Source organism: Heptranchias perlo, chromosome 7, assembly GCF_035084215.1.
Source record: "Heptranchias perlo isolate sHepPer1 chromosome 7, sHepPer1.hap1, whole genome shotgun sequence".
Taxonomy (NCBI): domain Eukaryota; kingdom Metazoa; phylum Chordata; class Chondrichthyes; order Hexanchiformes; family Hexanchidae; genus Heptranchias; species Heptranchias perlo.
In genome coordinates this window covers 38,125,254-38,138,034 of record NC_090331.1, presented here as the reverse complement: position 1 = coordinate 38,138,034, position 12,781 = coordinate 38,125,254, and the positions used below count along the sequence as shown (strand labels likewise).

At 42.0% G+C, this 12,781-nt stretch overlaps 1 protein-coding gene across 3 annotated transcripts in view; it reads left to right on the top strand.

Moving 5' to 3' along the window:
- cers6 (ceramide synthase 6) overlaps positions 1-12,781 on the top strand; it is a 242,872-nt gene that overhangs the window by 96,987 nt on the left and 133,104 nt on the right. For all 3 annotated transcript variants that reach the window (XM_067987341.1, XM_067987340.1, XM_067987339.1), the window contains exon 3: positions 951-1,081. In XM_067987341.1, coding sequence (XP_067843442.1) covers positions 951-1,081 — 131 coding nt within the window. The remainder of the gene's footprint in view (positions 1-950; positions 1,082-12,781) is intronic.

The following is a 12,781-nucleotide window of genomic DNA, read 5'->3' as shown; positions in this document are numbered from 1 at the left end:
ATTCTCTTTATCACTACTCTATGTGTCCTATCTCCCAACCAATTACCAACCCATGCCACAAGGTTACCTCCAATTCCATGCACTCTCATTTTTACTTATAATCGCCTGTGTGGAACCTTATAAAATGCCTTCTGGAAGTCCATATAGACAACATCCATAGACACGTCCTGTCCACCATGCTAGTTATCTCCTCAAAAATTTTTACTAGATTAGACCTACCCACCACAAAGCCATGCTGGCTTTCTTTGACTACCCCGAGCAATGCTATGGGAGATCTACCAACAATGTTAAGTAGTTGTATACATTTACAGCAACAGAGAGTGAGCACTAAAGTCAAGGACTAGCAGTAGTTGATCAGTGAAGGACAACAGTGAGGGACCTGAGATTGGGACTCAGTAACCATCAGTAACCAGGCTCCAGGCCCCAGACTACCTATGCGCAATGCAATGGAAGATCTACTAGTGACAACAAAATCAACCGTTCCACCCTACATTGCATCAGTATTATTGGGTCTGTTAAACTGTTCATATTGCTTGTTATGACTTTCACAACTTATGATACAAGACAAACCTTTCAATGTCCTCAACCTTCTGTCTAATTATTATTTCAAGAAATAATAATTGCCAGCGTGGACACGAGGGGCCGAATGGCCGCCTTCTGTGCCGTAAATTTTCTATGATTCTATTCTATGAAATTGGGACCATGAAGAAAGCATACTCTGGAATTCCATAAATCTCTCCACCTCCCTCTCCTCCTTTAAGGCCTTGATTAAAACCCACCTCCTTGACCAAACCCTTCTTACATCTCCTTCTTTGTCTCAGTGTCCATTTTTTTATGACATCTCCGTGAAGCACTTTGGGATGTTCTATGTTAAAGGTGCTATATAAATGTAAGTTGTTGTTGTTGAAGAAGAAGTTCTTAGTTGGCTGATTTCCTTTTTTTCTCTTTAGCATCCGGATGAAAAGAGACTGGAAGGACTTTCCAAACAACTGGATTGGGATGTCCGCACAATTCAGCGTTGGTTTCGGCAGCGAAGGAACCAGGAAAAACCCAGCACCCTTACCAAATTCTGTGAGAGCATGTACGGATTTAATCTGTTGTGTTTTACTTATACAGAATTGAAGAGAATTTATAATCTAACACTGTTAGAAAGACGATTCATTTGCTGTGATTATGTCAGTTATTTTGTTAGTTATTCTTCTGCTTTAAATATTCAATGTATCACAGTATGTTACAGCGCAGAATGAGGTCATTTGGCCCATCGTGCCTGTGCTGGCTCTTTGAAAGAGCTATCCAATTAGTCCCACTCCCCTGCTCTTTCCCCATAGCCCTGTAATTTTTTTCCTTTCAAGTATTTATCCAATTCTCTTTTGAAAGTTACTACTGAATCTGTTTCCACCACCCTTTCAGGTAGTGCATTCCAGATAATAATCATATTGGAAGTATTAATATATGTTATCAATGTAGTTTTTATTTTATTATGGGATGAAGCAGAAAAATCAAAGGAGTATTACTGTTTCTCTGTGATTGCCATGTTGAAAAGCACAGTGGTGATGAAACCGATGTGTTCTGAATTGTCAACACAGGCTAAACTAATGGAATAGTTTATCAGGAGTAAACTTGTGGATTACCTGCATGATCGCAATGTAGGAAACAGCAGTCTGCATGAATTCAGAAGGGGAAGATCATGCTTGATCAATCTCCTTGACCTTTTTATGGAAGTGGTATTCCAGTCACTATGGAAAGCCCTATGACATCATGTGCCCTATCCCCCAAAAGGCATTTGACAAATAGCACAAAAGCTAATTGCACAAATGGCAATCACTTAAACTTAAAATGGTGAGGTAAAACTTGGGAATGGATGAGAAATTAGCTAAATGGTAGGAAGTAGCGGGTACTTGTTAGAGTTATTTTGGGTTGGGAGGGAAGTGCTGAATGAGGATGAGTGTTGAGACTCATTCTGTTTTCTAATTTACAATAATAACTTGGATTCAGAAACTCAATGTAAGCTGGACAAATTCACATATGATACCAAATTAGGAGGGATCACCAAATCTGAAGGAGAAGCTCAGGAACTACAAAATGAATTAGATAAAATTTGTAGGTGAATTTTAAAGTGAAAAAGTGTAAAGTACTGCACATAGGAAGAAAAAAGGGGGTCATAATTATTCAATAAATTATAAATAAATAAAATAGCTAATACTTGAAAGACATCTAGGGGCTTTAGTAGAATTGATGCTCAACATGTCCAATCACTGCGGAACAAAAATTAACAAAGCAAATAGAATTACTGAACTATATAGCCAAAAAGGTAGGGTACAAGAGGAAGTCATGCTCAAACCCTACAGTGTTTTGATCAGACCACACCTTGAATTCTTGAATAGAGACAATGAAGCCCTAGTGGCAGTTCAAAGAAGAGCTACAAAACTAACCCCACTGTCAGAGCACTGAGTAATGAGGAAAGACTGGAAAAGGTTTGACCGTTCAGCCTTTTTTTGGACACTAAGGGAATCAAAGGATATGGGGATAAGGTGGGAAAGTGGAGTTGAGGTAGAAGATCAACCATGATCTCATTGAATGGCAGAGCAGGCTCGAGGGGCCGTATGGCCTACTCTTGCTCCTATTTCTTATGTTCTTATGAAGAGGAGGCAACTGATGTGACTTTATGGAGATACATGATAGTAAATGGTGTAGAAAAGGTAGATCTGGAACACTACTTCAGACTTAATTCCATGTATTGCACCAAATACAGGGGCCTGAAATTCCACATGGCGAATTGTTGCAGATTTGCACCAATGAGTTGAGACTTGATATCACCAAAGCGACCATTGTCAAGAACAAAATTAATTCTCACTTGGAGAAGCATGGGTTAATAATGGACAGCCAGCACGGATTTGTTAAAGGCAAATCGTGTCTAACTAGCCTGATTGAGTTCTTTGATGAAGTAACAGAGAGGGTTGATGAAGGTAGTGTAGTAGATGTTGTATATATGGACTTCCAAAAAGCATTTGATAAAGTACCACATAACAGACTTATTCGGAAAATAGAAGCACATGGGATTAAAGGGACGCTGGTAACTTGGGCATGTAATTAACTAAGGGATAGGAGGCAGAGAGTAGTGCTGATTGGATGTTTTTCTGACTGGAGAGAAGTAATCAGTGGGGTCCCCTAGGAATCGATATTGGTTTTCTTGTTATACATAAATGACCTGGACTTGGGTATAGGGAGTACAATTTTGAAGTTTTTGGATGATACAAAACTTGGCAACGTAGTAAATAGTGAGGAGGAAAGTAACAGACTTCAGGAGGACAAAGACAGGCTGGTGAAATGGGCAGACACATGGCAGATGCAATTTAATGCAGATAAGTGTGAAGTGATGCACTTTGGGCGGAACAACATGGAGAGGCAGTATAATCTAAATGGTACTATTTTGAGGGGGGTGTAAGAGCAGAGGGACCTGGGGGTGCATATTCACAAATCTTTGAAGGTGGCAAGGCAAGTTGGTACGGTGGTTAAGAAAGCATATGGGATACTTGGCCTTGTAAATAGGGACATTGAAAACAAAAACAAAGAAGTTATGCTAAACCTTTACAAATCACTGGTGAGGCCTCAGCTGGAGCATTGTGTACAATTCTGGGCACCACACTTTAGAAAGTGGAGAAGGTCTTGGAGAAGGTAGAAAGGAGATTTACCAGGATATTGTCAGGGATGTGGGACTTCAGTTATTTGGAGAGATTGGAGAAGCTGAGATTGTTCTCCTTAGACCGGAGAAGGTTAAGGGAGATTTAATAGAGGTATTCAAAATTATGAGGGATTTTGATAGAGCAGATAGGGAGAAACTGCTTCCTCTGGCAAGTGGATCGGTAACCAGAGGTGATAGATTTAAAATAATTGACAAAAGAACTCGAGGGGAAATGAGAAGTTTTTTTACATAGAGGGTTGTTAAGATCTGAATGCACTACCTGAAAGGGCGGTGGAAACAGATTCCATAGGAACTTTCAAGAGGCAATTGGACATGTACTTGAAGAGGACTAATTTGCAGGGTTCTGGGGAAAAAGCTGGGGCGTGGGACTAAATTCAACAGCTCTTTCAAAGATAGGCCGAATGGCTTCCTTCTGTGCTGCAAGGTTCTATGATTCTACGTTCTGTAGACTAACCCCACCATAATTGGTGGTTCTCTAGCAGAAATCCCATATAAGGTGGGAGTGCTGTGCTAAGGGTGATTGGAAATTAGAGTGCAATCTTTAAAAGCTAAGATGAAGATTGCAGCAAAAGGTGGAGGAGCAGCAGGTAAGTAAGAAAGTGCTTGGCTGAATAAATTAGGTAGGTGCATTGGATGACTCATGTATAATTTTGTCCCACTTTTCAAGAATATCTTCCACTGAAGGATCAGATAAAGAAAGGATAAGGACATTGCAAAGATTTATAAAAGAGCATACAGTTCAAAACAACAGAGCGTGGTGAACAGAGTGGATTGTGAACCGTGGGAACTTGAGAATTTGGTGAGAGAGGGACTCTGTTAAAGTTGTGGGTGAATTGAAATTAAAATTTATTTAAAATTTAACGTAGAACTTTAAAACTTTAAAAGAACCTGCAAGTTAGGTAACTGTTAACAGAAACTGCAAGTCATTGGCAGTTAGCAGTTAACAGTCAATCAGCTGTAAGTGATTGCCTGAATAGAGGATAATTACTGTGAGCTGCAAGCTGATTGAGCAATTGTAACTGTTGTTCTCAAAAGGTGTATAAAGAAGAAGATTATTGGCTGAAGCACAGAGACCATTGTGAATGGAGTGGGAACTTGAGAATTAGGCGTAGAGGCGTAGAGGCGGGAGGGGTGAGGGGTGAGGGGTGAGGGGTGGACAGTGGACAGTGGACAGTGGCTTTGCGAGGTTAGAATAACAGGGTAGGTTAATTGGGGTAAGTAAATTAATAATTGAGTATCTAGAGGGAGTTTAGAAAAAAAGATTTCTAAATATAATGGATGGGCAGCTGAGACCCATTGCCTGCAATTCCTGTGCCATGTGGGAACCTCAGGATGCTTCATGTGTGCAGGAAATGCCTCTAGTTGCTTGAGTTTAAGCTGAGGGTTTCTGAGCTTAAGGGGCAGCTGGAGTCACTGCAGAGCATATCAGAGGCTGAAGGTTTCCTGGATCGTCCATTCCAGGAGATGCTCACCGTGTAGCCACAGAGTTCAGGATAACAAGTGGTTGGCCATCCGAAAGGGTAGGAAGAGGCAGGCAGTGCAGGAATCTTCTGGGTGTGTGGAACTCAAACCGGTATTCAGCATTGAATACCATTGAGGGTGATGACACCTTGAAGGAGTGTAGTCCTGAGCATGGCACCATGGGGCAAAGGACTGCACAGAGGGGCACAGTGAAGTGTAGAAATGCAGTAGTCATAGGGGATTTGATAAGGGAACAGACAGGTGTTTTTGTGACTGTTGATGTGAGTCCCGCACCTTGTGTTGCCTCCCTGGTGCCAGGGTAAAGGACATCATGGAAAGGGTGCAGAACTTTCTGTGGGGGAAAGGGGAACAGCCAGAAGTTGTAGTCCATGTGGGTACCAATAACATAGGAAAGAAAAGGGCTGAGGTCCTGTGGCTAGAAATTTAGAAGCTAAGGAGGAAGTTTAAAAAGCAGGATGTCAAAGGTAGTAATCTCTGGATTACTCCCAGTGTCATGTGCTAGTGAGTACAGAAATAGGAAGATAAGGCAGGTCAGTGTGTGACTAGCGACATGGCGCAGGAGGGAGGGCTTCAGATTTTTGGGGCGGGGGGACCTGTTCAAGATGGACGGGTTTCACCTCAACAGAGTTGGGACCAATGTCCTTGCGGGGACTTCACTAATGCTGTAGGGGAAGGTTTAAACTAATTTGGCAGGGGGATGGGGACCAACATGTAACATCAGAAAGGAGAAACAAGGTACACAAGGGATTGGGAGAGACAGATAGCACTAAGAGTAAGAAATAGCACAGAATTAGGTGGGATCAGACTGAGAGAATACGAGAAAAAATGTCTGATAGGTTTAGAGTGCATATGTGTAAAACCTTGAAGTCTGGTAAATAAGGTTGGTGAACTGGAAGTACAAATAGCCACATGGGATCATGATGTAGTGGCGATTACGGAGACCTGACTCAAAAAAGGGCAGGATTGGGTACTAAAGATTCCTGGATACAAGGTGTTCAGGAAAGAAAGGGAAGGAAAAAAAGGAATGGGGAGGGGGTGGTGGTGGTATTGATTAAGGAGAATATTGCAGAGAGTCTATCTGGTTAGAGTTAAGAAACAATAGAGGTGCCATTACACTACTGGGTATATTCTATAAGCCACCTAGTGGGGAGGATATAGATGAGCAAATTTACAGGAAATTAGAGAGAGGTGCAGGAACTATAGAATGGTGATAATGGGGGACTTCAACTATCCTAATATAGACTGGGGTAGTAATAGTGTAAAGGGCAAAGAGGGGGAGGAATTTTTGAAGTGTGTTCAGGAGAACTTTCTTGATCAGTATGTTTCCTGTCCAATGAGATAGGAGGCATTGCTGGATCTGATTCTGAGGAATGAGGTGGAGCAAGTGTCAGTGGGTGAATATTTAGAGAACAGTGATCATAGAATCACAAGGTTTAGATTAGTTTTAGAAAAGGACAAGGAGCAATCTGGAGTAAAAATACTTAATTGTAGGAGGACCAATTTCAGTGGGTTGAGAACAGATCTGGCCCGGGTAAATTGGAATCAAAGATTGGCAGGCAAAACTAATTGAACAATAGGTGGCCTTTAAAGAGGAGATGGTTTGGGTACATTTCCAAAAGGGGGAAAGCTAGGGCCACCAAAGCCTAAGCTCCCTGGGTGACGAAGGCGATAGAGTAAAATGAAGTAGAAAAAATGGGCATATGACAGCTGTCAGGTTGATAATTCAAGTGAGAACCAGGCTGAATATAAAAAGTACAGAGAAGTGAAAAAGGAAACATGAGGGGCAAAGAGCAAGTATGAGAATAGACTGGCGGTTTACATAATAGGGAATCCAAAAGTCTTCTATAGGCATGCAAATAGTAAACTGGTAGTAAGAGGAGGGTTGGGGCCGATTTGGGATCCAAAAAGGAGATCTATGCATGGAGTCGGAGGGGATAGCTGAATGAGTACTTTGCATCTGTCTTTACCAAGGAAGAAGATGCTACCAAAGACACAATAAAAGGGGATGTAGTTGAGATATTGGATGGGCTTAAAAATTGATAGAAGTACTAGAAAGGCTGGCTGTACTTAAATTAGGTAAGTCACCCGGTGTGGATGGGATGCATCCTAGGTTGCTGAGGGAAGTTAGGGTGGAAATTGGAGAGGTGCTGGCCATTATCTTCCAATCCTCCTTAGATATGAGGGTGGTGCCAGAGGACTAGAGAATTGCAAATGTTACACTCCTGTTCAAAAAGGGTGTAAGGATAAATCCTGCAACTACAGGCTGTTAACCTCGGTGGTGGGAAAGCTTTTAGAAACAATAATCCAGGACAAAATTAATAGTTTTTAACTAACTTGATTGAGTCTTTTGATGAGATAACAGGGAGAGTTGATGAGGGCAATGCAGTTGATGTTATGTATATGGACTTTCAAAAGATAAAGTGCCACATAATAGGCTTGTCAGCAAAATTAAAACCCATGGAATAAAAAGGGCAGTGGCAGCATGGAAACAAAATTGGCTAAGTGACAGGAAACAGAGTAGTGGTGAACGGTTGGTTTTTTGGACTGGAGGAAGGTATACAGTGGTGGTGGGAAGTGTAGTGAACAGTGAGGAGGATAGTAATAGACTTCAAGAGGACATAGACAGGCTGGTGGAATGGGCGGACACATGACAGATGACATTTAATGCAGAAAAGTGTGAAGTGATACATTTTGGCAGGAAGAACGAGGAGAGGCAATATAAACTAAATGGTACAATTCTAAAATGGGTGCAGGAACAGACAGACTTGGGGGTATATGTACACAAATTTTTGACGGTGGTAGGACGGGTTCAGAAAGTGGTTTAAAAAAGCATACAGGATCCTGTGCTTTATAAATGGAGGCAGAGTACAAAAGCAAATGTTGAACCTTTATAAAACATTGTTTGGCCACAACTGGGGTATATTGTGTGCAATTCTGGGCACTGCACTTAAGGAGGAATGTGAAGGCCAGAGAGAGGATGCAGAAAAGATTTACTGGAATGGTTCCAGGGATGAGTGACTTCAGTTATGTGGATAGACTGGAGAGCAATTACGGTTAAGAGGAGATTTGATAGAAGTGTTCAAAGTCATGAAGGGTTTAGATAAAGTAAAGAGAAACTGTTCCTGTTGGCGGAAGGGTCGAGAACCAGATTTAAGGTGATTGGCAAAAGAACCAAAGGCGACATGAGGAAAAACTTTTACGCAGCGAATGGTTATGATCTGGAATGCGCTGCCTGAAAGGGTGGTGGAAGCAGATTCAATCGTAGCTCTTAAAAAAAAAAAAAAAAAATTAGATAAATACTTGAAGGGAAAAAAATTTGCAGGGCTACGGGGAAAGAGCGAGGGACTGGGACTAACTGGATTGCTCTTATAAAGAGCTGGCACAGGCTCGATGGGCCGAATGGCCCCCTTCTTCTGTGCTGTAACCATTCTGTGATTCTGTGACTTTCAAACCCTCCTTAAGGAGATTCAGTGAATCGTCTCCGTGAGAGGAAGCTGCAAAAAAAAAAAATGTCTAGGGCCATGTGGAAGGAGGTGACACTGGCACTGATTGCCAAACCTCTCATTCACAGATTAGTGTCATAAATGTTCAATGTGCCAACAATGAGAGACAAAATAAACAGCCATGCTCCCTTTTCTTCCTTGAGCACCAACACATTATCCTCTTAAAATTAAGAGTTATATACCTAACTCTTCATATTACACACTGGTTAAGGAGGGGCACTAACTTGGGATCTGACAGTATTTGTCACCATCTACACTGACAGCAGGTACTTTCATTCAGAACCTTCAAGCCCCTTAGAATCATAGAAATTTACGGCACAGAAGGTGGCCATTCGGACCATCATGTCTGTGCCGGCCGAAAAAGAGCTATCCAGCCGAATCCCACTTCCAACTCTTGGTCTGTAGCTTTGTAGGTTACGGCACCTCAAGTGCACATCCAAGTACCCTTTAAATGCATGAGGGTTCCTGCCTCTACTACCCTTTCAAGCAGTGAGTTCCAGACCCCTATCACCCTCTGGGTGAAAACATTTCTCCTCAACTCCCCTCTAATCTTTCTACCAATCACTTTAAATCCATCCCCCCTGGTTATTGACCTTTCTGTTAAGGGAAATAGGTCCTTCCTATCCACTCTATCTAGGCCCCTCATAATTTTTTATACCTCAATTAAATTTCTCCTCAGCCTCCTCTGTTCCAAAGAGAACAACCACAGCCGATCCAATCTTTCCTCATAGCTAAAATTCTTCAGTCCTGGCAACATCCTCATAAATCTTCTCTAAACCCTTTCTAGTGCAACCACATCTTTTCTGTAATGCGATGACCAGAACTGTACACAGTAATCAAGCTGTGGCCTAGCCAGTGTTTTATACAGTTCTAGCATAACCTCCCTGCTCTTATATTCTTTGCCTCGGCTAATAAGGGAAAGTATCACGTATGCCTTTTTAACCACCTTATTTACCTGTCCTGTTACCTTCAGGGATCTGATGTGGAGATGCCGGTGATGGACTGGGGTTGACAATTGTAAACAATTTTACAACACCAAGTTATAGTCCAGCAATTTTATTTTAAATTCACAAGCTTTCGGAGGCTTCCTCCTTCGTCAGGTGAACATCCCGCTTGATTGGCACCCCATCCACCACACTAAACATTCACTCCCTTCACCACCGGCGCACCGTGGCTGCAGTGTGTACCATCCACAGGATGCACTGAAGCAACTCGCCAAGGCTTCTTCGACAGCATCTCCCAAACCCGCGACTTCTACCACCTAGAAGGACAAGAGCAGCAGGCACGTGGGAACAACACCACCACCTGCATGTTCCCCTCCAAGTCACACACCATCCCGGCTTGGAAATATATCGCCGTTCCTTCATCGTCGCTGGGTCAAAATCCTGGAACTCCCTTCCTAACAGCACTGTGGGAGAACCTTCACCACACTGACTGCAGGGGTTCAAGAAGTTGGCTCACCACCACCTTCTCAAAGGCAATTAGGGATGGGCAAAAATACTGGCCTCACCAGCGACGCCCACATCCCATGAACGAATAAAGAAAAGGTGCATCCCATTTTTGTGGCACAGTCGAACACGTACAACAAACTCATGGCCTAAGCACACGTGGACATTTTCTAGCCACAGTGAGTAATGTATAGGCAGCACATGGTGCTGGAGGAACATCAGGACATACGGGCCCCCTTCCTGAGGGCCAAAATCCCTGAAATGAGACCTGCCTCAGGGCTACTTATTGTGGAGACAGACCCACATTGCACAAAGCTGACAAAGCCTTGTTGCTGCTGTAACTTATTGCAACACGTCATCATCCCCCTCACAATCCCCCAGCATTCTTGAACATGGATCATCCCTGCCCTGTCACAAAGACCCCTCATCCACCAGAACTGTATAACAATGTATGATCCTCACTGCATTTACTTACGCACATTATGAACTGTGTAATATAGCACGTATTCGATGTGAAACCACGTCCTTGGGACATGCAAAAAATAAATAAAAGGAAGTATGACAATTTCTAGTTACACCATTTGTCTTCATCCAGAAAACCTCTGGACAGATTGTCAGTTTTTCCCTTGATTTGATCTTAAATATTTATGTCTTGCCAACCTTGAACTATGAGAACATTGCAACATAAGAACAGGAGCAGGCCATTCAGCCCCTCGAGCCTGTTTACCATTCTATTAGATCGTGGCTGATATGTTCCTCAACTCCATTACCTGCCTTTGTTCCATATCCCGTGATAGCCCGGAGAAGTTAGACACCTGGGCAACCTCAGCCAAGAGAGGTCTTATGAAGGTTAAGAGGCCCTTAGAATGTAAAAAAAAACCATGAACAGATAGTTTGCAACTAGTGATGGAAGATATTTATTTATTTCAGCATATTTTACGTTATATATTATTGTTTATTTGATATGCTTCTAAAGAAATACTTATTGTTGAGTTGCCTGTATGGTACAGATATATTGCCACTGACTTGTGGTATTGTTACTTTACATGATTTGTGATTTCTTAGGCTGTGTTTTAGACATTTGAAATTTATTCTATTTCTGGTGCCGGAAGTGGAGTGAGGGGCAAAAACAAAGCATGACAAATTTTGAAACTCTTATTAGGAAATGTTGTCCTAATAATTTTTCGGCAGTGCAGACAGTGGCATAAGCATAACTAGATGCATCATAACATTACCCGCATAGCAATTTATACATGGCATTGGAGAAAGGTAAGCGTGAGCTGATGGCAAATATACATTCCATTCGGACAGGCCTTAAGCAGTGTGTTACTTAGGTCAGATTGATGTTATTTGTTATTTATATTAATGATTTGGATGAGAATTTAGGAGGCATGGTTAGTAAGTTTGCAGATGACACCAAGATTGGTGGCATTGTGGACAGTGAAGAAGGTTATCTACGATTGCAACGGGATCTTGATAAATTGGGCCAGTGGGCCGATGAATGGCAGATGGAGTTTAATTTAGATAAATGTGAGGTGATGCATTTTGGTAGATCGAATCGGGCCAGGACCTACTCCGTTAATGGTAGGGCGTTGGGGAGAGTTATAGAACAAAGAGATCTAGGAGTACAGGTTCATAGCTCCTTGAAAGTGGAGTCACAGGTGGATAGGGTGGTGAAGAAGGCATTCAACATGCTTGGTTTCATTGGTCAGAACATTGAATACAGGAGTTGGGATGTCTTGTTGAAGTTGTACAGGACATTAGTAAGGCCACACTTGGAATACTGTATACAGTTCTGGTCACCCTATTATAGAAAGGATATTATTAAACTAGAAAGAGTGCAGAAAAGATTTACTAGGATGCTACCGGGACTTGATGGTTTGACTTATAGGGAGAGGTTGGATAGACTGGGACTTTTTTCCCTGGAGAGTAGGAGGTTTAGGGGTGATCTTATAGAAGTCTATAAAATAATGAGGGGCATGGATAAGGTAGATAGTCAAAATCTTTTCCCAAAGGTAGGGGAGTCTATAACGAGGGGGCATAGATTTAAGGTGAGAGGAGAGAGATACAAAAGGGTCCAGAGGGTCAATTTTTTCACTCAAAGGGTGGTGAGTGTCTGGAACGAGCTGCCGGAGGCAGTAGTAGAGGCGGGTACAATTTTGTCTTTTAAAAAACATTTGGACAGTTACATGGGTAAGATGGGTATAGAGGGATATGGGCCAAGTGCAGGCAATTGGGACTAGCTTAGTGGTATAAACTGGGCGACATGGACATGTTGGGCCGAAGGGCCTGTTTCCATGTTGTAAACTTCTATGATTCTATGTACTTTTTTTTTTGCCCTGTTAGAAAACACATTAATCTATATTTTTACATGGATGCTGGCATATTTTATGATACTGATTTGGCTTCATTGCTTACTGAGGTCCATCTAGCTGTTCAAGTGTATTATAAAATCTTCATTTGATAAAGGCCCTGTCATCGTCAGTGGAATAGACTTATGCAGCCTTTACATTTGAGCAGTTGCAAAATTAATTACAATATAGCAGTCATTTTCAGCAGTCTTATTTGTATACTATGTTCTGGCTTGTGGGGTTTTCAAGAAGGCATTGCATGTATTTTTTTCACTAATTTATTGAAAATATTGC